Raw genomic sequence first — 26,863 nt, 5'->3', positions numbered from 1 at the left:
AATACGAAAAATAACTATATAAAATGTCCAACTGTGAACAGAGAATTAAAATTAAAAACAATAATCACTATTAACATAAATAAATGTGTATGACACAAATCAGGCTAAATAGGATACATTAAAATTAAAATAAAATGTATATATCTATATATTATTATACATTTGAAATTGTCCATGGTATTTGTAATCCAAAGGTCTCTAAATAGGATACATGCATCTGCTAAGTGCTAACACCGTGGATGGAAAACAAGGGAAAGAAGTAAAATTTAAAGGATCAATCAAACAGTGCTACTCACACAATGTTCTGGAAAACCAACAATATGCAGACTCATCCCAGAGGATTATGATCAAATAGATCTTCTTTTTGACCTGCAAATATAGAGGAAACCAGCAATTAGACATCTCAATAATACAGTGGCATATACATATACAACTTATAAACTATGAATTTAATTTTGATGCACTGTCAGTGTAAAGTAGTTTTACATGTACATCCAATTATATAATGCCACATCAGTCAAAATAACTACCTTTCACATTGACCGCGTGAATGGTCATCCAAAAGAACAGATATAATTGCACGACTGTGTAAAACGTTTTCCGTTGTCAGTACATCAAAATTAAACTCATAAACTATTACATGAATGTTGATATTCATGATCATACATAGTAATTAAGGTAAGCATAGGAGTATATAGAAGAGCCTGCTTGATATTTCTTTTTCTCATGTCATAGAAACTCTCTTTTTCACACAGTTGACAATCTTTGCAATACTTGAAGAGCAAGAAAAAGTAAAGCCAAAAACTAAACTAAATTGGAAGTTGCTGCCAGGGGAGGGTGGTTTCCTACCTTTCAGCTTGTTTAATTAGCTTGAATCTACTTTGCATACAAAGCTATTATGCTATTTGACCAGCTTTAGTTTTTCATGGTTGGCATGACTGTTTCAAAAGCTTCCACTAGCAGCCCCACCTTTCTTTTCCGAGCTGGGGTTAGTTGCGAAACAACCTGTCTAAGCGCATAATCAAGCATCCATTCTTGTGTGCCTTTCCTTCCTGCCATGTCTAGATGCCTTAAGTTAACCTTTTCTGCTTCTGGATCAAGCTCTATTGGCAGATATTTAGGCCCTCTTGGGTTGAATTTTCTCACTTTTTCCAATGACTTGATGAATCTCCTAAGCAGGATCACCTTTTTAAGATTGCTCCAGCTTCTAGGTAATTTCCTGTCCGGGTTGTTTCCTTCCTTTGATTCTGTTTGATCTTCCTTTTCGCGTTTTTCAGTTATTGTATTTCCAAATGCCATCCTTGGTTCCTCTTGGTTGTCTTTGCTGAACACTCTTTCAGCACCATTGGATTGTTTGGAGCCGTCGACTGAAATTGTGTTTTCAGTCATCAATTGTCTGTCTGGTGTATGTTCAAGATCATCCGGGATGATTGAATCAATTGCTTCTTCTACCATCTTGATGGCTTCAAGCTGTTGGCGTTCAACTTCTTGGTCAGCTAGACCATGATCCTTCATGTCCATACCTTGATTCATCATTGGTGTACTTTCACATGAAACTGAGGTGTCTCTTGATCTGCTACCTTCATACTCAGATTCTTTCCCATCTGCTCCATCAATTACTAACTTGGAATCATTTTCTCCTGAACCGGATACCATGTGCTTATACACCAAGTACCATAGTCCTGTGTAGTTCTGCTTCTCTGGCTGAGTCTCAGATTCTACATTAGCATTATTAGGATCTTCAGATTGCTCATGCATAGGGATATTAGCTTTCTCTGTCCTTCTTTCTGTGTCAGTTTTTGGTTCGCCTAGTTGGTCTGAAGGTTCTCCTGAACCAACCAAATTAGTTCCAAGTGTCCTGACAAGACCTTTTAGTATAAAACTTTTCGAATTAGAAAATTGTTCTGTATTGGCATCAATCTTGGTTTCAAAATCTCGTTGGGGTGAGCCAGATTGGCTTGTTGGATTTCTTTTGTTTGAATCCAGTATTGAGTCTTCTGGAACTTCACTGAGTATCCCACTGAATGGAGCCTCCTCATGATGAATATTATCATTTCCAGTTAATGCCTTCTCCCCATTATCATAACTGCTGGCTATACTGTGTGTGGCATTTGATTTTTCTTTGACAGTTCCAGATGCAGAAATAGTCTCAACTGCCTTGGTCCCAAGATTTTCAAGACATCTTTCTTTAAGCACAACAGAATTGTGCAGTTCAGGCATTGTATTATAACAAGCATTATCTGCAAATTCAATAATAATATTATGAGAACATGGATGCTTTTCCAAGCAACATATCTTATTAGAATAACCATAAATCTGTACCGTTTTCTGTTTCTTTCTTGCTGTGATTCGAGGAGTCATCAAGGGACCGAACTGGATTGGCTCGATTCTCAATTGTTGCAGAAGACAATGGGGCATTTTGAGCATCTTGAAATGGAAGAATTGTTTCAAAAGCTTCTACTAGAAGTGAAACTCTTTGCCTTTGAGCTGGTTCTAGTTTAGAAATGACCTTCTGAAGTGCATAATCAAGCATCCATTCATCAGCACTTTGTTTCTCTTCAGCTGTTTGGCGCTTGAGAAAAACTTTTTCTGCTTCAAACTCAGAATCTAATGGCAAATGTCTCGGTCGCCTAAACTTCAACTTTCTCACCTTGTCCAGTGCCTTCACAAACCTTCTCAACAGGATTAGCTTCTTCAGATTGCTCCAGCTCTTCGGTGTTTTCTGGTCAGGTTTGGATCCCATTCCTTGCCCTGTTATCTCTTCTGCTTGACTGCTCAAGTTTTCGTCTTTCGGCAATGTATCTTCTTTGGAAGATTCTTCAGATACAGAGACACTCCCTTCCCCAGTTTTATCTTCATTCTTTTCTAAGAGCTCCTCATCGGGGCCGGAGCCTCTAGACTTAGAACCATCATCAGAAGCAAGGTCTTCTGTTTCCGGAAGAAGAATTTCATCAAATGCTTTCTGGACCAAGTCAATCACACTCTTATTTTCATCATACACAGCCTGGTTCCTTTCGCACTGATCCTGAATGGAAGAGCTGTTTACTACATCAAATGAGTGAGCTCCTTTCCCTTCTCCTTTCTTATCATTCCCATCATTTGGATGCTTTTCTTCCCTCTCTGGGTTACCTAACATGGCATGCTTATACACTAAGTGCCACATTTTCATATATCTATCATTCCCTTCCTGTATTCTGTAAGCAGGCTTAGCTTCTTTCTGCAAAGAACACACCTGCATTACTTCATTATCTCCTTTTTCTTCACCACTGGTGGCTACTTCTCCCTCCAATATCTCAATATCAAAAGAAGAAGGCTTAACCACATCAACTAATGTTGATTTCTCAAAGGCATCAGACCTAAAGTTGTTATTTTCTTCATCCTCTCCCATAGAACTGCCACCTTCACCAAATGTGGAATCTTCATTGTCAACAGCCCTAATACTTGAGTCCTTTACCTTCCTTTTCCCATTCTGAATGTTAGATATGCCACTTTCAGTGTTAATAATTCCGGTTTTCTGAGCAACTTTCCTTGAATTACCAGGCTTGTTTGACCTGGTAGCAGCTCTACCATCCATTTTCATGCTCCTTTGGGCCTTCAACTGACGCCTCCTCATCGACATAAAGCGTTTCAATGGAGGCAAATCCTTGTGCCGACGACCGTGAAGGGAACAGTAAGTGTATGGACAAACCTTGACTGCTGATACTTCTTGGGAACCATTTTCGTCAAGTGACAATTCATTGTGATCAGAGAAATGGGAATCCTTGAGAGCTGAAGAACAGGTGGCTCTATGCAAGCTTGATTCTGTGGAGAGAGAGATGTGATGATGGCCTTTGTCCATGGAAGCTTTCCTTGATTTGGAAGTAGGCATCTTTGCTAGGATCCTCACAGGCTTCAAGCTCAATCTTCTTGTAAGAACTCTCTGGGGTTTGTTACCACCATCATAAGATTGTGTATCATCACTGCCACAAATGGATTCAGATACTTTTCTTGTTGATTTTTGGCCATTCAGAGTTCCAATCTTGATTGATGTTGATGACTTGAGTTTCCTCCTCACATCATTCCTTCCGGATATCTTTCTGCTCAGACTCCTCTTCAGTTTCACAGTTGTGAATAGCATTTGTGTATTCTGCAGGCAAGAATCAAGAATCCATGTCAGAGATCCAAGAAGGACTTTACATCTATGGCTTATTAAGGTACAGTTCCACAAGAATCAAGACTCAAGAAGCAATGCATATTTTTCATTTTATCCTTTTCACAAACACTGAAGCTGCCCAAAATCAAGCTTTTACAAATTTATAAATTTATCAAGAATCAGTAAACTTTCTTTTTACCTGAAAGCTCTCCTTTGCATGAGAGCTACTTGTACCCTTCATGTAATGAGGTGACGAATCTGACATCTCAATTGGGGTTGTTGGCATTTCTGAACTTTCTGTGGCAAAAGATGAGAGAATGGAAAGATTCTCATGCTTGGATTTCCCTCTTCTATTGGTTGATCTCATGCTTGAAAATCTGGGAAACCTTATTGATCTCATTTTCTTCAGTTTCTTCACTGATCCCAACCTTCCTATGCTTTCATGCTGAAACGAAAGAGAGTCCTCCGTTTCAGGCACACTTTCAGATTCAACCTCTAGATTGATCATTCTGCAGAACTGCAGAACACATTCAACACATTGAAAAAAAATTTGGTGGAAAAACAAATAAATTCTAGATTGAGTAATGAAAACAAATGAACAAAATTAAATGGTCTGGCACCTATTCGTGAAAATGCTCCAGAGAAGTGTGTGTAGTGTACTTTGTTCTTTGTTGTACAGCTGTGTACCAGTTTTCTTAGTTGCACTTTGATATTAAAATTAATGGAGGAATTAAAAAAAATTATATATCTTATAAAAAGAAAAAAAAAGCTATGGCTCTTGAGATTTACGTCTAGGAATTGGAATTGAAGTTGTCAAAAGATTTTTTTTTTCTTTAATTAAAAAAAATAAGTGAAATGGGGACATTGGAGTGCTTGACTAGTAGGCAAGAAAGGAAGATTCTGTTGCGTTTAATTGACCTGGCCTATGGTCAATACTCAATAGAAATATAGAATTCGACGTGATAACAACAACTCAAATTTATTTTATTTATTATTACATTTATTTTGGAAAGATGATGACAATCATGATTTCATGGCTTGTACGTTTCGTTTGCGAATTGTGATCTCCAAACTATATTTTAATGTTTGGTAGAAAAAGATTTCATTACGTATATATATGTGTGGAAAAAGTCTTGACACTCATCATTCTTTCTTCCTTTCTTTGATAACTACCAACTTTTATTATGGTTTGTAATAAAAAGTCATCCGTTAATGCCATCCATTTTATGGAAAAAATTCTATTTAAAGTTTTGATATATATTTAAATTCATTTTAAATTCTAATGACGATACTTTAATGAGTGAGAAAGTGAGAGTTGATGCATGCACAATGAGTGTGACAACTGACAACTGTGAGTTGTGCTGCTATGAAGAATAACGCGTATTGTGAGTCATAGGTGATGACCGAGAAGAAGACTATCATATGGATCTGGGCTCAATGGGATCGTTTTTTGAAGAAGCCCATCTAAATTTTTTCTAGGCCCATGAGAGGAGTCACTTTCGGCCACGTTTGGTTGTTCCCCTTCCTTTATCTCTGGGAAGTATGGAACCAAATGCTTGTGGGATTGGATAGGTTTGTGCATTATGCGAAAAGTTCCAAAGCTGCAATTCCCAATTCCCAAAGATATGGTTAGGTTTTCAGTTATCTCTAGTACCCACTACTTTTTGTTTAATACCAAATTTTATGACACACACCTTAAGAAAGTCTAGAAATAGTGAAATAAAATAAATAAATAAATGTTGATTTGAATGTTCAAATAACATTTTCCTATTATTGGATATGGTGCGTTCATGCATACTATATGGGACTACGTGTTGTGTTGTGTCCTAGTCATCAATTCATTTTTTTGTGATTGGGGCTCTGCTTCTGATTCTGCTTCTTGACCCATATCCGAATCTTTTTATCTAATCTCATCCTTGACTCTTCTTCCCCCAACTTCGTTGCTTTCTTTGACTCCCCCAACTTTATATCTTCTCAAATCCACCGTTTCGTTTCTCAGCTTCATTAAAGCTTTCATCTTTTCTTCAGCTTCTATACTATACCACACTTCTTGGGTTTCTCCTTGTAGTTACAAGAAACAACAAAGATTTTCAGCTGCAATACTGTAATCTTGTTGTATTTAATGTTCTGTCAATTTGGTTGTTACTAATTAGGGTTTATTTGGGAATTTTATGAGCTCTGTCGGTGGCTAAACTTAGAACTTCAACCTTTCGTTTGTTAAATTCTCTTGTTGTTAATTATTCATTTGTTTAATTTAATCTAAACCCTAGGGATTTTATAGTTTGCGATTTGAATGGATCATATTAGTAATGAGGCTCGAGTTGACCGTTTTCGAATTGGCCCTTCCGGCATACTTGGTAGGACGGTTGCTTATAGGGTTCTTTTCTGCAAGTCTATGTCAGAATTGAGGCACCGAATAGTTCATGTATTGTTGCATCTAATTTTTAGGTTTAAGGGATTTTTTGCACCCATTTTGTCATGGTTTCATCCAAGAAACCCTCAGGGGATATTAACAATGATGACAATACTTGCTTTCTTGTTGAAACGATATACTAATGTAAGGGCAAGTGCTGAACTAGTGTATAGGAGGAAGTTCTGGAGGAATATGATGAGATCTGCCTTGACTTATGAGGAGTGGGCTCATGCAGCTAAGATGCTCGATAAAGCGACTCAAAAGATGAATGAATCCGATCTTTATGATGTGGAATTGGTGAGGAACAAGCTCCAAGAGCTGCGCCACCGCCGGCAAGAGGGGTCTCTCAGAGACATAATATTTTGTATGCGTGCTGATCTTATTAGGAATCTAGGTAATATGTGTAACCCCGAGCTCCACAAGGGTAGGCTTCATGTGCCTGCCTTAATCAAGGAGTACATTGATGAAGTATCAACTCAGCTCAGAATGGTATGTGACTCTGATTCAGAGGAGCTCTCATTGGAAGAAAAGCTTGCGTTCATGCACGAAACTAGACACGCTTTTGGGAGGACGGCTTTGTTGTTAAGTGGGGGTGCTTCTCTTGGAGCATTCCATGTGGGTGTTGTACAAACACTTGTAGAACATAAACTATTGCCTAGGATAATTGCTGGTTCTAGTGTGGGATCCATAATGTGTGCTGTTGTTGCCACTAGGTCTTGGCCTGAACTTCAAAGCTTCTTTGAGGATTCGTGGCATGCGTTGAAGTTTTTCGACCAAATGGGTGGGATTTTCACAGTTGTCAAGAGGGTTACAACATTTGGCGCTCTTCATGAGATCAGACAATTGCAAATAATGTTGAGGCATCTGACAAGCAATCTTACATTTCAAGAGGCTTATGACATGACAGGTAGAATTCTTGGGATTACAGTTTGCTCCCCGAGGAAGCATGAACCACCAAGATGTCTTAACTACTTGACTTCGCCGCACGTTGTCATATGGAGTGCAGTCACTGCTTCTTGTGCTTTTCCTGGCCTTTTTGAGGCTCAGGAATTGATGGCAAAGGATAGAAGTGGTGAGATTGTTCCTTACCATCCTCCTTTCAATTTGGGTCCTGAGGAGGGATCCACTTCAGCGCGCCGATGGAGAGATGGTAGCTTGGAGGTTGATTTACCAATGATTCAGTTGAAAGAGCTGTTCAATGTCAATCACTTTATAGTCAGTCAGGCTAATCCTCATATTGCACCCTTGCTAAGGTTGAAAGAATTTGTGAGAAATTATGGAGGCAATTTCGCTGCTAAGGTACATATTCATGGACTTACAGCTTACTATTGACTATTGTACTACAAGCACAATTCATGATTTGTTCATGTGAATGTTTATATTTATTGTCATTGCATACGCTTGTTTCTGAAATATTAATAGTATCTCATCTGTATCAAAATTTTCATCCCTTAAGCAGAGGATTCTTAAATTCACACTATAATAAATTTGTGTTTACTTTCCCGGACTGATTAATGAAACAATTGTATCCCTTGACAGCTGTCATTCATAATTTCTAAATTCTAAGGCATCGTCATACATATTAATTATTGCATCTATAATATATTCTTAAGACAATGATTTTAGCATTTTTAACATTTTTTTTCAATTTTCAGCTTGCTCATCTTGCGGAGTTGGAAGTGAAACACAGGTGCAATCAAATACTTGAACTTGGCTTTCCATTAGGTGGACTTGCCAAGTTGTTTGCTCAAGACTGGGAAGGCGATGTTACTGTTGTTATGCCTGCAACTCTTGCTCAGGTATGTGTTTATGGAATCTTCATAGTTCATATTATCAGCTATGTATTTTAATTTGAGTGATCGAAGTAACTTCGGTTATATTTTAACTCAAAGAAAAAGAGCTAATGGTTAACATCAAGTCTTTATTGCAAAACTTGTTGAAATTTTATTGTACATAGATACATTCTTATATTTTGAGAAGTGTCCTGATATTTATCTTATATTATTTTACCTGTGTCCTACTCCAGTACTCAAAAATCATACAGAACCCTTCGTATGCGGAGCTTCAGAAGGCAGCCAACCAAGGGAGAAGATGCACCTGGGAGAAGCTTTCAGCCATAAAAGCAAACTGTGGAATCGAGCTTGCTCTGGATGAATGTGTTGCAGTTCTGAATCATATGAGAAGACTCAAAAGAAGCGCACAGAGAGCTGCTGCTTCTGCTTCTCACGGTTTATCCAGCAACAACAGATTCAATGCTTCAAGAAGAATCCCTTCATGGAATTGCATTGCACGAGAGAATTCAACAGGTTCCCTTGAAGACCTTACAGATGCTGCTTCCCCAGTGCATCAAGGTGTTAGTTGTTCCAATGGAGGCAATGGTAAAAACTGGAAGACCCACCGTGGCGCACATGATGGAAATGACAGTGATTCTGAAAGTGTTGATTTGAATACATGGACCAGATCTGGAGGCCCTTTGATGAGAACTACTTCTGCGAATAAGTTCGTCGACTTTCTCCGCAGCCTGGATGCTGATTCAGAGCAAAATAAAGGCCTGATGGCTCATTCTAACCCTCATGATTTCCAATATCACAGTCCTAGAAACACACCACCAGATTGTAGCTTTGATAGCGCAGAATCCGATCAGAAGGAACAAATCGGTAATAGGTTTGTTAACGGTTCTAGCATAGTGGTAAATGAAGGTGACCTTTTGCAGCCTGAAAGGATACATAATGGGTTTGTGTTCAATATTGTCAAGAAAGAAGAGTTAACACATTCAAATCGGTGTCATGATTTTGAAAATTACAGCAATGAAGCTGCTGAGAGTGTCCAAATTGAGTCTCCAGAAAAGGATATGGATGCTGCAAGCTCATCTTCTGAAAGTGGAGATGATGATCCTTTGGCAGCTAGGTCCCTAACTTAGACATAAAATTATGTTTCCATGGATCACAGCTTTATTTACAGTTAGAGATCAATTCTTTTCCACTTAGTCTTTAATTTTTAGGTCCATTTTATTCCACCTTGTAAGTAGTAGAAACTAGGAAATCCAATCTTGGGTTGCATTATTTATTTATGTAAATTATGTTTCTGATTTTGAAGGGAATATAGCTTTCAATTTGCTTTACTCATAAATGTAAGTAAGAAAAGAAAGAGATATATTGTACATTCTAATCCCAGAATGCATTGAAACTTTAACTTTTTCCTACTTCTGATGATGATTTGAAATTCAATCAGTTTTTAGTATTTTACATGAATAATGTTATTTTCTAATTTGAATGTAGGATATTGGAACAGTTGGATATGTGACATTTCTCAATAATATGATAATAATAGCCAACAACTTGACCATATTAAACTGCCATTTAATTTTTTGGTTGCCCTCCGTATTTCCTAATTCGATAGGTCAAGGGGATAGGTCAAGGGGCTTAATCCATTATGGATCTGAAGTTCATTTAAAAGTTTGTCGCATGCATCTGTCGATACTTGTTTAAATGGACAAGTGAGCTAACCATTCGACCAACCATTTAACCAATCCAAATTGATTGTCATTTATTTATTTGGTATTAATCATTTAATTTGTTTTTATTAAACCTTAATGCAACAAGTTGAAAAAACAATTGGGTAGGGCTACAAAAGTAAGCCCAACCACTTGTTTCACTTGAAAGGTGCAGCTTACTCTACTTGAACCATTAAAATCAATTGGAGAAACTATTTTCAAATATGAGGAAACTATTAAAGAAAAGGATACTTAAACCAAAAACCATTTATAGTAGACTCTAACAAGATTAGCTGTAAACCTTTATAACACTTGCAACAAGATTAGTTTTGGACAAATACAATGTTAATGTAATCCCTTCAATCATGCCGCTATATCTAACAATCTGTGTTTATTTTTCCCTCATATATATGTATATATAATTTTAAAACTGTTATGTGAATATAAAAAATTAGTTACTATGTATTTATTAATTTAATTTTAATATGTATCTTATATTTTAACCCGTATTTTAAATACTTAGTTGATTTAATAGTTCATTTTTTAGTATATATGTAGTAAGATACAATTTTTTTCTTTCTTTGTTTATGGTTGTGAGTTACAAAGAATGAATGATTGCATGATTCGGAGTTGTTAGAGTCCTAATACGTTTTAGTGAAATCAATCATTGTTGGATTTTTTATTTTTATAAATAAAATAAATGTAATATTTATCAAAATAAATAATTTTTAAAGAAATTACCGAAATAAATCAATCATTGTACGTATTTTGTTTACACTGTAAACGAAATATGACACATAAGCGTGACACGTGTATATCTCATTTACATTGTAAACGAGATATGGCCCGTACGCCCCTATATATAGAAGTCGTTTACAGCTGACTTTCGGGCCCAGTTTCACTTTCTCGACATCTTTCTCCTCTCTTTTAACCCTTTCTAACTATACCTTTGGCCCGAGCGGTGATGGCGCGCCAAGTGGGAAATGACTGGGATATAAACAGGCTAAATGAGACGACACATTATGTCGGGGCGGTCGACTTCGAAGTTAGTTTTGTTATAGTTATTAAATTTAATGATTTTGGCATTGTTAGGGTAGTCATGTATATCTAGAACGTTGATATATGAGTTAGAAGTTAGGTTTGTAGGCTTAATTTAGAATTCTATCCGTACTAGGTTCGTATGACATAAATGTTATCAGTTTGAAACTCTGTTATTCCCGTGCTATGTTGTTTGTGTTTATAAATGTAATGCCATTATAGTATAACACTATTTTTATTTTATAAGAATTTTAGGACTTTATTTAGTTGTATTATGTTATTTAATTTGTAATAAAAGTAATAATAAAAATAATTAATCTTGAGACTTTTGGGAGATAAATATTATCAAAGGTAAAATTAAATTTTTTAAATGTTAAAAAAATTTTATAAGTTATAATTGATTGTATATAATTTAAATATTATTTTTGTTTGTCATTAATCAGAGGCCTCGCCTCCTACTGGCCTGGCACGAGTGAGCTATACTTTACCTCCACCGGACGCCATCGCCCCGTATTTGACCGTGGCCGGATTTGGAGACACCGTGCCACCCAGGGATTCTACTTTTGACAACTCCCTGATTTCGACACTGGTGAAGCGATCGCATCCAGAGATGCACACGTTTCATCTCCCGTGGGGTGAGGTCACTATCACCCTGCAGAACGTGGCGTACCACCTGGGACTACGCGCACACGGTAACCCCGTTGGCGGGTGCCTCTGTGACTTTGGTAGGTGGTACCATACGGAGACGTGGGCGTTGGTGGAGCAACTCCTCGGTGCCAGGCCTCCCGTGGCAGAACAGCAGGCGGCTCAGAGGAAGGAGTAGTTCACGCTGAAGCTTGTGTGGCTACGGGATTATGTTCGCCAGATGCCCCAGACTGACGATCCCGAGACCCTCTGACAGTACGCCAGGTGTTATATCATGTTACTGATCGAAGGGTATCTAATGACCGACAAGTCCAGCAATCTGGTGCACCTTCGTTGGCTACCGCTGCTCCAGGACTTTACGGAGTGTAGATCGTTTTCGTGGGGCTCCGCTGTGCTGGCCTGGACGTATCAGTCCCTATCTTTGGCAACTCAGCGGGGCGTCGCGGACATCGCTGGCTGCTTTCCGTTGTTGATGTCATGGATATATCAGAGATTCCTCTAGTGGTGTCCACTAGATAAAGGCGTTTACCAGTATCCGTTGGCTGCGAGGTGAGAAATGTCTTTTTATGTATTTGAGTTAAATAACTTTGTCAAAACTTTTGGTATGTTACTCAATGAACCGTATATGCTCTCCTTCAATGTGTTAGGTTGGTTGGATTGCCGCAGTAGAGCAGGAATCAGCATGAGGACAGGGTCCTACATTGGAGGGTTTCCCTTGACCAGCTACATTTCGACGAGGTTAGTTGTAAAATACGCATGTTTTTTATTTTGGATAATTAGATAGAAATCGTATGCTTTAGTATGATTGTTATATGGATAATTCGAAAGTTTTTGTCTAATAATTGTATTTGTGTTACACTGAAAACTTTCTTTCTTCAGTTTGCATGGAGAGTCTACGATGATCCCACCCTGTAGGCTTTGTGTCCGCCATGGTTTCGTGAGGAGGAGGAGTGGGGGACATGGTTGTCAGTGGTCCCCCTATTGTGCTTCAATATCGTTCGTTTTCAACACGTTGATCGGGTGAAACGGCAGTTCAATGGAGAGCAGAAGGTACCAGGCACCCCGGTAAATCTTGATAGGTGAGATTGATGCTATATTTCTATTTACTTATCCGTTAAAAGATTTCAGTTATTATGACTTAAGGAAGTATCTAACACACCATCTTCATTGACAAGTACCTGACTACTACTGGTTGAGGTGAGGATGTATGGTGGCCACTCAAGCTGAAAGAGCGGTACGATATATGGCACCAGAGGTTTGAGCCCGGTCGACGTATCACTGTGCAGCACACGTTTGACACGAGGCCGACCCTGGAGTACTATGACTGGTAGCGTGGGGCTTGTCGGGTTAGACATCTATCGGGGCCCACTCAACGCTAGAGGCGGCGCACCCAGCAAGTGCCTGCCGGTACGAATAGTGGAGAGATTGGAACAAACCGCAATCACATGTGCTCTCCGTTAGCCGAACCTGAAAGGAGCCCTGACACCACCCCTCGAACGGCTCTAGTTCCTCCATGACAAACATGAAGGCCCGCCTATCGCAATGGGTCACACGCATCTTTGAAATACCTTCTATATTCTTCTCAATGGCCGCTAAGAGTCTTTGTGAGAAGCGGTTTCCAGCCGCCAACTGGCTCTGTGCTTTACTACCCTTCGTAACAAACAACTTCTGCAGTCTTTCGTACATGATACGTACGATGGCCAAAATGAGCAAGTAGCGTGTCCGCTTCAACACAGCATTGATGCACTCGAACAAATTGGTGGTCATGTGTCCAAACCTCCGACCACTATCACAATGCTGAAGCCAGATCTCCTTTCTGAAGCGACCAGCTCAGTCCGCCATCATCGGGGAGACGCCCCTCAATGCATCAATGTACCACTCAAACCCGGCTTGACTTGGACTGTAAGCAGCGTTTATGAGGTATCGCTTGCCCTCGACTGACTTGAACTGGCTCGTGAAATTTGCAGCCATATGTCTGATACAGTAAGTATGGAAGGCCCTAAGGGGATGCCACCCACTATCATCAGCTCCAAGGGCGACCTTGATGGCCTAAGATCTGTCCAATATAACTAGCAAGTCGTCTTGTGGGGTGACGTGGCGCCTCAAATTAGTAAGAAAGAATGACCATGACTCGGTGCTCTCAGACTCAACAATGGCAAAAGCAATTGGCAGTATGTTGCTGTTCCCGTCTTGCACCACCGCTATAAGCAACACTCCACCGTACTTGCCATACAGATGTGTGTCGTCTACAGAGACAAATGGCTTGCAATGCTTGAAGGCCTCGACACATGACGAGAAAGCCCAAAATACTTTGTCGAACATGCAGCAGTCGCGCACCATGAGGTGACCTTCGTAGTACGGTTTGACGCGTAGGTCACATATGGTGTCGGGGAAACAGCTCTGCAATGTCTGAAGTAGTTTCGACACCTTATTGTACGACTCTTCCTAATCATCGTAGATCCGTGCAATGACCTTCTGCTTCGCCATCCACACCTTTCTGTATGAGGGTTTGAAGTGATAGCTTGCGTGGACCGCATCTTGCAAGATCGGGATACTGACAGATAGGTTGGACTGAATCATAAGCAATATCTCTCTGCAGATGAGACTGCTATCTAACTGACGATAGTCTTGAGACATGGTGGATGTCAGACAGCAGTGTGGCCCACCAAATCTCCGAACCTCCTTAGTCACAACAACAAAATATATTCTTACACAACATGTCTAACCAAAATAACATATCATACAAAACTACTCAAATTCACAATTAAACTTGAACTTACCAGTATCCAAAATTTTGACGAAGGGCCACACGGAGGCTCCATTGACACCCACTGTCGGCTTCACGATATTGCACATGGTACTTTAACTGGTCGGACTCGATCACCTGGTACTCAGTACTCCTGCGAATACTGTAGTTCTTCACACCTTGAAGCACCGCCTCTCGGCTTTTGAACCTATGTCCGATCCGAAATTCCACACCGTCATCTAAGTTGTAATCCACTCCACAGGTGTCAGAAACTGGGATCCTCTCATACATGGCGTCTGGATCTAGACTGTGATAGTGACTTGGCACAGCCGATAGTGCCAAAATCGGGTGAGGTGGAGGCAGCACATGGCGCGGCACAGCCCCTGCAGGTGTCTCCGGCACAAACTCATCCTTATCACCACCATCGGAGGACTTACTGTCTCCACTATCCACCACGTATTCCTCGTCCGACTCCTCCTCACTCTCCTCTGCCTCATTCTCCGGAATCGTGACATGAATGGGCGGTGGTGCGAGAGGTCGGTCATCTTGCACATACGTGTCCTTTGCGGAACTCCCACTACCACTGTGGCCCACCTCGGCGGACAGCTCCATTACCTGTTCACACATGATCCTCCCGTGAATGTCGAACATCAATCGCACATGCTCGTCCCCGTGAAGTCGAAATAGCCGAAACCGGAAGACTCCATTTTCCATGGGTGCCAGCAACCTATACGCCACACTTTCGATTTTCCTCGCTTGTGTCCCCCCAAACTTGCTCAATATCAAACTCTTCAAATCCGACAACGTCTCCACATGCTGAGTACGAAACAATATCGGATCCTGACACTCAAATGTCATCCCGTTGTCGCCATTTCTCATACGACAATTCGGATAAAGCTCCACAACTATGAATAGGTTGTTACTGACCATTCAGCTTTGTTTTTGAGAGAAACGAGATAAAGAAAGGATATAAAATGTGTGTGAAAAATATCAAAGGTTACACATCCTTTTATAGATACTGAATAAAGTCATATATATATATATATATATATATATATATATATATATATCGTTTACAATATAAATGAGATGACGTTTTCATGTATCTCATTTACAGTGTATACGAGATATATACGTCCCAGTCATACTTACCATATCTCGTTACGTGAAAAATAATTTCGTTCACACTCTAAACGAGATATGATAGAATTATTTAAAATAGTAAATATTCGTAAAAATATTTATTTCGGTAAATTTTATATTTATTTTATTTATAAAAATTAAAAATCCAATCATTGTTTGTTAAAAAGACGTGTGATATTAAATACTTAAGTACATTTAACGTAAATGTACTTGTCACACCAAAATAAAAAATGATGCCCCAACAAGAATTGGTGAGCCATATCAATTGTTTATCATTTATCCTTATCTGCCCAACTCAATGAAAAAAAAATAATTTAAATATAAATAGAAAGAAAAAGATGAGCCGACTAAGATCACATGGCCGGTGCTCATGCAAAAGCCGACAACAAAATACAATGTCTTTTTTCAAACTTTTGAATTGCATTCCAAAAACATCGATTTTGTGGTTGAAGCAATAGCTAAAATGTTGCTTACTTTACAGTTCATATATAATTTCATAATATTTGTGGTTTGATAATTAAGAGATTTTTGTTGGTTAAGTTGTTATTAATTAAGAGATTTTTGTTGCGTCTTGAATTTTGGGTTGACTCCTTTGTCTCCAATTTGTTATAACATATAAACAATATGCTTTCGGTTTTCTATAATTTCATTAATTTGCCAGCTTATTTAGGTCATATATTAACTAGTTCCGCTTTGTTAAGACAAAAGTCCTAAAACTCAATTTAGTTATGAAATTTTAGTTTAAAATAACATATATTTTTTGTTCTTAAAATTTGTTAAAATATTTAAAAATATCTTTTAAATTTATTTTTAAAATTTTAATTTATATTAGATATATCTCTATTAGCTTAATTTTCAGAAAATTTAGATTCGATCTAACAATAATATATAATAATTATATTTAGTTTGTTTATATTAAAAATTATTTTTGCAAAAATATTAATAAATTGATTTTAAATTTTTTAAAAATTAATTGGTAAAAATATATTTGATATAAATAAAAAAATTTTAAAACAAAAATAAAATAAAATAAAATTTAAAAAATATTTTTAAAATTTTAAACAAATTTTAAAGATAAAAAATATACTTTTTCTTTAGTGTGTTACAATCCTAAACCTATTTATAATGATGTTAAATTTAATATCATTATAAATGTTTTATCGACACAATTTTTTTAAGTAGAGACGGGTTGTGTCCTCATTCCACTACGCATGCATTGACAGAGGTTCAGACATATGGAGTGTACTTTTATAAATGTATGGTATATATATTATTTTTTATGGTAAGTTAATATTTAAAATGGTCTTTAAAATTTGACTTCTAACTTAATTTAATCTTTAAGATTTTAGTTGATTTTAATTAAACTTTGAACTTTTGACTTACGTCTCAATTTGGTTCTTCTGTAGCTTTTCGTCACTGGAGAGCTGACTTGATAATTTCGATTGACACCTGACACTATTAAAAAGACGTCGTTTAACTCTTGACGTCCAAATTATTTAGAAACGACGTCGTGTGACATGAGAAAGGGGTTAAACAAAATCCAAACGTTAACCACTTCAAAATGAAACCCCCCTACTTCCTCCTCTTCCCCTCGTATATGTACTCTCAGAGAAGAACTATGGGTATCACTGTAATTAAAGTTTGAAACTTTTTTTACTTGTTTTGCCTCCCATTGTAAAGACTAATTGCCTGAAAATCACAATCTCTTCAAAAACAGGTAAGTAACAAAATGGTTGCTCTCAACATACGATGATCTGTTTTTTTGCAAAATGTTACATATGAGGTTTGTTTTTCAATTTTTTCGCTCTATTTTCATCAGTGAAACTCTTGGAGGACTTTGATTGATTACGATTGTTGATGATGGTAGAGTTATTGTATGCTAGGGTTTAATTTTTTTGTATGTATGTAGCTGTGGTCAACTGAATCTTATAATTTTTTGTGTTCTTCATTTAAAACACATATTGTAAGAGATAGATGATGCACTTCTTACATTCAAATGTACCCTTTTTTATACAAACTAAGCCTATTAGTTATGCACTATTTCTGACATTTTGAAAATGAATTGTTGCATACTGTGGCAATGTGTCTAATCCCACTAGCACTTGCGTTATTAGGACTAGGCTTGTTTGGGCCAGTTTGCTAATTTGCTTTGAGGTTCTAATAACCTATGGTTGCTAATACGTTTATTCATGATTAAAAAAAGAAATAAGAACAACTAAATTGATTCTGTACTTTGCAGAGTGTCAACCACAAAGTGTGTTGCAGGAGAATATTAGCAACAATTTGACCAAGACGCCAAGTTTAAACTCTAGACACTGAACTTATTGCTTACATATAAATTATAAATTGGAGTAAATTTTTAGAGATTATAAATTCTTATGAAAATACATGTAAGATTTGTTTTCGAATTCTATTATTTAATTTTTGTTTGTATTCTAAATTTGTTTCTATAATTTTACATAATTCAATTGACACTAAATTCATTTTAAATTTTGATCTAACTGTCTACTCTTTAGCATATTAGTACAAATTAAAGACTTAAATTTTCAATTCTGTTAAAAGTCTTACTAGATCCCTCTATCAGATCCATTTTCATCTCCACCTCTACCTCCACAATATGTGACAAGGCATGAGAAGCTACAATCTAAGTGAAAAATAACTTTCAAGATGGATCCAATGCAAGGAGCAAGTTTTGGGACAGGTGCACGCTTGGCATAATTTATGAAATTCGTCCCCACCCCGAACTTCAAACCACTAACAACAAAATAGAATACAATTTACAATGTTAATTAGAAGTTGTATAGGACATATTTTGTAGAGTGCATTTGATCAAACTATGCTCTTTTGATTTTGAGACTCTGTTATGTAGGATAATCTGTTCTGGCTAAGAATATTCTGAAACTATGTTATGTAGGGTATTGTGTTGTGTTACAGATACTGCTTTCGTTAATGCTACTTATCACTGATAACAATGATTAATTACTATGTGTTACTACATGAATGACTATCTTTTATTTTTTTATAACTTATTTTGTAAAATTTTATACTTCTTTCATATAATCTCAGTTTTATACAACTTTCACAGTACACATCATTACCCAAGAGAACATAAAACTTTATTTCTAGTTTGTCATCAACTTCTAGGTCCATGAAAAAAAATCAAATACATACCAATATTTCATTCACATAATTGATATCACATTTACATATATTTCATCCCACCTAATCCAGAAGCTACAATCATAAATCCAAAAATAATGACAAACTAAGACAACATAATATTCCACATGCTTAAGATTCTAATTTCAGCTTCAACTGCACTAATTTTTCAGTCCAGATAAATTTTCCAATGATCTTCACTAACTTGGATTTCATTTCTCCCAACTATGGCTTCTTCTTCTTCATCATTTGTCCATTTAAAAAAGCTACACCATCTCATACCGACAGTCTATAAAACCAAAAACCAAAAAAAAATGAGAAAGAGCAACTACAAAATCAAGAAGAATTTGAGAAATAAGACACACAATCAAGTTGCAACAATTAAACAAACTCACATTATAGTTAGAGCATCTATAAAATAGTCTCTTTGGATTGGAATCAGTCCCAAACCATCGAAGAATAGGACGCAACCCACAACCGCACCAATGAAAAATCTTCCCACCTCTGTCACAGTTTGTTTTTCACCCAGCCACTATGCGAACGAGCTCTACTAGAGCTGCCTGAGTCTTGGCTGCTGCTCCCCAACATCCTTCTCAATTCTTGGAAAGACTCTTGCGATTTGAGAAAATTGGGGCAGTTAGGTTTTATTTAAAATTTTTAGGGGTTAAATTGATGCCTTCAAATATTTCGTCACGTTATCTAACTGCTATGGTGTCAGGTGTCAACTAAAATTGCCAGATTAGCTTTTCGGTGATGAAAAATGATGGAAGGGCCAAATTGAGGCGCGGATCAAAATTTCAGGGTATAATTAGAGTCAATTGAAACCTTGAGAATTAAATTGAGTCAGGGGTCAAAACTCAGGGATAACTCATTTTTTTTGGTAAATAATTTTCATGTAAAAATTACATTATAAATCATTATATAGATTGATATATATTTGATTGAATATATTTGATTAAATTAATTATTAAATAATTAATAAGGGGTGGTACCGAAGAAAAGAAGTAATATATGGTCCCCATATTAGAGAAGAAAAGCTAGAGTTATGGTTAGAGCTCATGGGGTTGAAAATGAGTTGGGGTGTGCTGATTTTATTCGGAGGAGATTTCAACGATATTTTGATGACTGAGGAGAGGGCGGGATGTAAAGCATTGTCACAGAGTAGTAACGAATTTAAAGAATGGGTGGATAATATGGAATTGCTAGAACTAGAATTGTTGGGCAGAAAATTCATGTGGTATAGTAGGAGGAGTTGCAGTAGAATAGATAGAGTTTTTGTTGACAGTGAATGGCTAGAGGCTTTCGACATGCTCATTTTGAAGGGTTTGAATAAGTCAATGTCTGATCATTTTTCTTTATTAGTGAATTCAGAGGTGGTAGATTAGGGCCTTAAACCTTTTAGAACATTAGATGCATGGTAACACATAGTAACTTCGAAGAAACAGTGAAAAAAGAGTGGGATAAATTGGAGAAAAGTAGCATAATTGACAAGATAGAAGTCTTGAAAAAGCCACTAAAAGTATAGAACAAAGAGAAGTTTGGGAACATTGATTCCCAAATTGAGAAGATTGAGGCAGAAATGCAAAAAATTGATGAAAGAATAGAGGATGGGGAAGTGGACGATTGTCTTGTAGCAAGGAGTAAGGCCCTAAAGATTTTAGCTGAAAAGTGGTATGACAGGAAAGAATTATACTGGAAACAACTATTAAGGTCAAATTTTACCTCAGATATGGATCAAAATACACGTTTTTTTTTTTCATAATATAGCTAAGAATAGAAGAAATTGCAAAGTTATTGACTCAGTTTGTATGGCGAAAGACAATTTGAAGGTCCGACTAGAATTAAGAAGGAGAGTCGGCAATTTTTCATGAAACTGTACACTGAAGATCAACACCTTGATTTGGATTCGATGATGGGCTGGTGAATAAAATTACAAAGGAGGAGGTTGATTGGATAGAAAGAATGTCGCTAATGGAAGAGATGAAGGATACAGTTTGTGATTGTGAACCATCTAGAGCTCCAGGTCTAGATGATTTCAATTTCAAATGTATAAGAAAGCTGTGGGGTATGATAGGTGGGGATTTTTATAGTATGGTACAAGATTTTTTTGATAAAGGAACGCTCCCAAAGAAAACTAGCTTAACTTGGGTGGCGTTAGCGTATAAGGAATGAGGGTCTGATGAGTTAAAAGATTATCGGCCAATTAGTATGGTGGAGTGTATATACAAAGTAATAGCAAAGCTACTATCAAAAAGACTTCAACTGTTGATGACTGCCTTAGTGGGTGAAGAACAGTCTGCATTTGTGAAGGGGAGGAAGATTGTTGATGGCGCATTAATAGCTTGTGAAGCAGTTCATTGGTTAAAGAAGAAGAAGGCTTCGGCTTGGTTGATTAAACTTAATTTTCGTAAGGCTTTTGACATGGTCAGATAGAGTTTTGTGGATGTAGTGTTGAAGAATATGAGGGTTCGAAAAAAAGTGGAGAGAGTGGATTCGTGTGTGCCTCACGACAACATCCATGTCCATTTTGGTGAACGGAACACCAACCATTCTATTTAAGCTACATAGGAGCTTACGTCAGGGTGATCCATTATCCCCTTCTTATTTGTTCTAGTTGGTCAAGTGTTGAATAGTATGCTTGGAAGGTTGTCTGAAATTGGGAGAATAAAACTGTTGGAGATAGATAGAGAGAAGATACAAATCTCACACTTACAGTTCGTAGACGACACAATCTTGTTTTGTCCTTGTGACATTGAGTCTGTGATGAACTATAAGAAGATCTTACAAGACTTTGAGATTATGTCTGGTCTAAAGATCAATTATGACAAATCTGTGGTCATTGGCTTAAACTGTAGAGAGGAGACAATTGATGAAGCGTGTGGTATCTTGGAGTGTAACAAAGCTAAACTTCTGATCCGGTATTTGGGAATTCCTCTAGGGACAAATCCGAAACGTGTGAAGACATGGGATCCTATTATAAAGAAGGTAGAGGAAAGACTTAAGGGTTGGGAAGGAAAGTTTTTAACAAAGGCAGGTAAACTAGTCCTTATAAAGGTTGTCCTAAATAGCCTTCCTATGTATTACCTTAGCATGTTCAAAAATTCTAAGGCTGTTGCTGCAAAGATTATTTCTTTACAGTCGAAATTTTTTTGGGGTAAGGCAGATGGTGGAAAGGGTATGCCAACAGTAAAGTGGAGTGTTGTACAAAAACCAAAAAAAAAAACAAGGAGGTTTGGGGGTGAGAGACATATCTTTGAAGAATACTGTCCTATTATTTAAGTGGTGGTAGAAGTTCAATAAGGAGAAATGTCCAATTTGGAAGAAAGTAGTTTGCTATTGCCATAATCTTGATGGTGGTGTGTCTTTTGAAAATCAAAATTTGAAGATAACTGGGGGTGTATGGGCTGACATTGGCAACATACGTATGAGTGAGAGTAGTCTTGTGGGTATATATCAAGAGGGTCTTCAATTGCAAGTGGGTAACAGAACTAAAACCAAATTTTGACACGACCTTTGGGTACAGGAAGGTAGATTGAAAGAGGTATTTGATAAACCACTATTTTATGGTTTATAATGTGTTTAATTGTGTGGTTTTATCATGATCTATACCCACTTATTCATATAATTAGCATGCATTTATATTTTCTTCCTAAAATTATTACATGATTGAAAACATGCTTCTTTGGTCTTAATTTAGCTAATCTTAATCCTCTCTTATTACCATTCGATGCCTTGATCTGTGTGTTAAGTGTTTCAGGCTTTATAGGGCAGGAATGGCTTAGAGAATGAAGAAGAAGTGTGCAAAGATGGAAGGAATACAAGGAATTGAGGAGATGACCAGCGAAAAGTCACGCGGTCGCATGGCTCACGCGACCGCGTGAAATAGAAGAAATCAGAGTGACGCGATCATATGGCTCACGCGACCGCGTGGATTGGAAAAGCACAAGTGACGTGGAAGCGTAGACGACGCGAACGCGTGGCAGGGAAAAACGCAAATGACGCGTCCGCATGGATGACGCGATCGCGTGACGTGCGCGATCTACAGAATTACAAAAGTTGCTGGCAGAGATTCTGGGCCGCATTTCAACCCAGTTTTCGGCTCAGAAACACAGATTAAAGTCAGGAAACTTGCAGAAACTGAGGAGGCAATTCATAATTCACTTTTCATGTTTTAGATGTAGTTTTTAGAGAGAGAGGTTCTCTCCTCTCTCTTAGGATTTAGGTAGAGTTTTCAGAAATTAGGATTTAGGACTTCTCTTAGTTTTAGGAGTGACTCTCGATCTCAGGTTCAATGTTCTTTGTATTTATTTATTTTCAATGTTCCATGTTTAGATTGATTTTCTTAATTAATGTTATTTGAGATATTTCAGTTTATGATTGTTTTATTTATGAATGCTTTTTATTTAATTTAGATAGTTTTCCTTTTTGGCTTTGGTTAAATAATTGGTGACTCTTGAGTTATCAAACTTATTGTTGATTGAAAATTGGATTTCTTCATTTCATTAATTCAAGTTCTAATAACTCTGACTTTTTCCAAGAAAAGACTAGGACCTGAGGAATCAAAATTAATTCATCCACTTAACTTACCTTCATAGTTAGAGGTTAACAAAGTGGGAGAAAAATCCAATTCTCATCACAATTGATAAGGATAACTAGGATAGGACTTCCAGCTCTTATACCTTGCCAAAGGTTTATTTTACAGTTATTATTATTTTATTTTACTTGTCATTCAACTAACCTTTTACCTTAATTCAAAACCCCAAAATACACTTTTTCATAACAAATAATAAGAACATACCTCCCTGCAATTCCTTGAGAAGACGACCCGAGGTTTAAATACTCGGTTATCAATTTTAAAGGGGTTTGTTACTAGTAACAACCAAACGTTTGCACGAAAGGATTTTTGTTGGTTTAGAAACTATATCTACAACGCGACTATTTTTATAAAATTCTTTACTAGCAAAAATCCTAACGTCAAAATGGCGCCTTGCCGGGGAATTGCAAACGTGTGCCTTATTATTGGTTATTGTAAATATTTTTTCAAAAAAAAAAATTCAGATTTTTATTTTAAAATTTTTATCTTATCTTATCTTATTTTTGAAAATTCAAATCTTTTTCAAAAATTATATCTTTTTCAAAATATTTTCTTTTTATTAATTTCTGTTTTTCTTTTCTCTTACTACTATGAACTCTCACCCCTTTGGCTATGAGTCTGGTTATAATTATATTGCAGGAAGAGGAAATTACAATGAGAACAGGCATCAAGGTTGGAACAATCAAAGATGGGAGGAGCCACAAGGATTTGATCAACCCTCATGGCAACAACCGCCTCCAATGGACTACCAACAACCATTCTGTGATGCATATCAAGATGATGGCTATGGTGAGCGCTCTTTTGATTATCAACAACCACCACCATATGCCTATGAACCCCCTCCTCAACATGACTTTAGACCACCATACTCACAAGCCCCTTTTCACCATTCACCTCCATATGATCCTAACCCTCATCCACCATACCAACCACTTTATGAGCCAAATGAACCATACACAGAACCACCACCTTTCCAACACAACTACTCTCATGAACCACCACCTCAATATTCACCATCTCCATATCATTATCAAGATGAACCACCTTCCTATTATGAACCCTCTCTCCCAACCAATGAATCCTCATATCCACCCCAACCTCCAATGGATGACAGACTTCGTGTTATTCTTCAAAGGCAAGAAAGGATGAATACGAGTGTGCTAAATTTCGCGGCCGCCTTAGTCGAGTTAGTAAATATATTAGCTTCCCGACATTTGAACACTCAAGGAACCCCCATGGCTTCATGCGGACAATCTAATGAAGAATGTAGCAGGAAGGAGAAATTGGGCACTCCGGTGGATAGTGAGCAGCACGATTTGATATTGGAACAAGTGGAGGAAGCCGAAACTATTGAAGAAGAAAAGGAGGCAGTGGTTGAAGACTTAGGAGATGCTGAACCTCCATGAAAAAGTCAAGTTATAGAGCATCCTTCAAAGACGTTTGAAGCTGATGTTGAGGAGGGTGTACAACCTCCAAAGCATATCATGGTTGAAGACTTTGAAGGAGACGATCAAGAGATGGATTCAATCATTAATGAATTCTTATCTACATTTGAATCCTCCTCCATTGGACTTGACATGAAGATTACAGAAGAAGAAGCACAACCTCCCTTGCCTTTGGTGAACACTGAAGAAGAGATTGAATTGGAAGAAATTCACCAAGAGGAAGATGTTGATATTGAAGAAGATTGCCAAGAGGTGGAAGATGTCGAAGAAGAGCACAAGGGAGTGGAGCTTGCACGTTCATTAGAAACACCTCCTCCTAAGTTGCCATCATCCTTCACAACATTCAAGTGGGTGAAATTCATATCCCTTAGCTTTCTAATTCCACTTGAATACGGGCTACTGGAGACGGATGGTCAACTTAGAGCTCTCTGTGGCATTAAGAGTAAGAAAAAGATGGTCAGTGATAAGATTTATCCTGCAAGGTTCAACTTGGTTGTGTGCTCAACATTCAAATGCAAAGGTTGGTTTAGAGCTCAACTGAGTGGGTCTAGGAAGTTGTCTGGCTGCTTCAGTCAGAATTCAGACTGCTTGCCACCCGGATGGAACAATATTGCTCAACCAAAAGACGGGTGCAAGGGCAAGGTCTGGGACCCCGGAATCCATTCTACCAATCACCACTCTTGGGGCCTTGAACTTGCTTTAACTTACTTGAAGGCTTTCTGCGCCTAGTTTGGGATCCCGGAGGCTACTGGAATTTTAAACACTGGTGGAGATTCCTGGATCAGTACAAACACAAGCCACCATAACAAAGAGCTCACCAGAATGTCCAACTTAAGGACTTTAACTAAAAGTGCTAGGTGGGAGACAACCCACCATGGTATGATCGTTCCTTTTCCAGTTTAAATTTTAGTCTATTTTTGAGTTTTGATTGAACCTGGAATTTTGCATACCATTCATTGCATCTACATTTGCATCTAAAAAAAAATGCCACGCGACGCAACCGCATCAGCGACGCGTCCGCGTCGCAAGGAGAGGGGAGAAAATAAAAATGAACAGAGAGTCACGCGAGAGCGTGGCTGGAGGCGTGCCAATGGCACAAATCATCCCACGCGACCACGTCGCTGACGCGACCGCGTCATATGGGAATAATGGCCTCCCACGCGACCGCGTGCCCCAATTTTCGTCGTAAAAAGGGTGCACTACGAATTATTGTGCGAGAGTGGTGCTGGATTGGTGCTGAACGCATAATTCTATCCACGCGGACGCATGGCTCACGCGTCCGCGTCATTCTTCTTTGAAGCCCACTCACGCGATCGCATGCCCCACGCGATCGCGTCACCCAATATTTGGCAATTAATGATTTTGAACAGAGAGTTGTGCGAACGCGAGGCTGCCCTCGCGCCAGTAACATCACCTGTGTCACGCGACCGCGTGCCCGACGCGACTGCGTCAATCCGTATAAGTGCAAGTCACGCGACCGCGTGCCCTACGCGATCGCGTCGCTTGCGTCGCACAGCTTATCCTAATTTGCCAAAATTTCTTATCTTTTCTTTCCCAATCCTAATTTTTCCTCCATCCTTTCTTCCTCACTTCTTTCTTCCCTTATTTTCCTTCTTTCTATTTTACTTACTTTATCTGCATACTTTCATGCATTGCATTCATGCATATTTTTTATTGGTGTTGATATTTATTCTGTGGATTGTTGAGAAATTATTTGACAATTATATATCATTTTTATAGGGTTGCTTGCATGTTCTAATTAATATTTTGCATACCTTATTTAATACGTATGCTATGTGCTTGTGAAAACGCCCGTATGGCATTGTGCATTACTTTTAAAGATTTCTTTTAATCTACTACTCTAAATGCTTGCTTTTCACAAAACCCTTTTTATATTTTATTAATTAAATATAATTGTCAATACAAACGTTATTGTTAGTTTCTTACGACTAACAATACATTAAAACTTTTGATGCCTGATCTATGCTACTCATGCCCTTGCCGGCATGCTAATAAACATCTTGCAACCAATACTACCCATGCCTTGCTATATTT

At 37.8% G+C, this 26,863-nt stretch overlaps 2 protein-coding genes across 3 annotated transcripts; one reads left to right on the top strand and one right to left on the bottom strand.

The window, feature by feature from the left end:
* Nucleotides 1-45: 45 nt before the first annotated feature.
* On the bottom strand, nt 46-5,349 carry LOC112695969 (uncharacterized). Of its 2 annotated transcripts, none has more exons than XM_029287440.2 (5): nt 4,753-5,349; nt 4,332-4,649; nt 2,323-4,126; nt 850-2,240; nt 46-369 (listed from the first exon to the last, which is right to left on the bottom strand). In XM_029287440.2, exons 2-4 carry the CDS (start codon nt 4,638-4,640, stop codon nt 916-918), a joined length of 3,438 nt encoding a protein of 1,145 aa, XP_029143273.1. In that variant the 5' UTR covers nt 4,641-4,649; nt 4,753-5,349; the 3' UTR covers nt 46-369; nt 850-915. The 2 variants fall into 2 exon arrangements, with proteins under 2 accessions (XP_029143273.1, XP_029143274.1); XM_029287441.2 differs by having other exon boundaries at nt 531-2,240; nt 4,753-5,088.
* LOC112695970 (triacylglycerol lipase SDP1) lies at nt 5,103-9,747 on the top strand. Its single transcript, XM_025748519.3, has 3 exons — nt 5,103-7,844; nt 8,201-8,344; nt 8,572-9,747. The coding sequence occupies exons 1-3, from the start codon at nt 6,426-6,428 to the stop codon at nt 9,463-9,465; spliced, it is 2,457 nt and encodes an 818-aa protein (XP_025604304.1). The 5' UTR covers nt 5,103-6,425; the 3' UTR covers nt 9,466-9,747.
* Nucleotides 9,748-26,863: the final 17,116 nt, after the last annotated feature.

Source organism: Arachis hypogaea, chromosome 6 (assembly GCF_003086295.3).
Source record: "Arachis hypogaea cultivar Tifrunner chromosome 6, arahy.Tifrunner.gnm2.J5K5, whole genome shotgun sequence".
In the NCBI taxonomy this organism is placed as follows: Eukaryota; Viridiplantae; Streptophyta; class Magnoliopsida; order Fabales; family Fabaceae; genus Arachis; species Arachis hypogaea.
This window is presented reverse-complemented; position numbering and strand designations above follow the sequence as displayed.

Excerpts from the sequence above, each read along its gene's own strand:
- LOC112695969 (XM_029287440.2), bottom strand. The coding sequence starts at position 4,640 with ATGATCAATCTAGAGGTTGAATCTGAAAGTGTGCCTGAAACGGAGGAC. Across the intron at positions 4,127-4,331 it reads ATGCAAAGGAGAGCTTTCAG|AATACACAAATGCTATTCAC; the intron begins GTAAAAAGAAAG and ends TCTTGCCTGCAG. Across the intron at positions 2,241-2,322 it reads CAAGAAAGAAACAGAAAACG|ATAATGCTTGTTATAATACA; the intron begins GTACAGATTTAT and ends TTGAATTTGCAG.
- LOC112695970 (XM_025748519.3), top strand. The coding sequence starts at position 6,426 with ATGGATCATATTAGTAATGAGGCTCGAGTTGACCGTTTTCGAATTGGC. Across the intron at positions 7,845-8,200 it reads GAGGCAATTTCGCTGCTAAG|CTTGCTCATCTTGCGGAGTT; the intron begins GTACATATTCAT and ends TTCAATTTTCAG. Across the intron at positions 8,345-8,571 it reads TGCCTGCAACTCTTGCTCAG|TACTCAAAAATCATACAGAA; the intron begins GTATGTGTTTAT and ends GTCCTACTCCAG.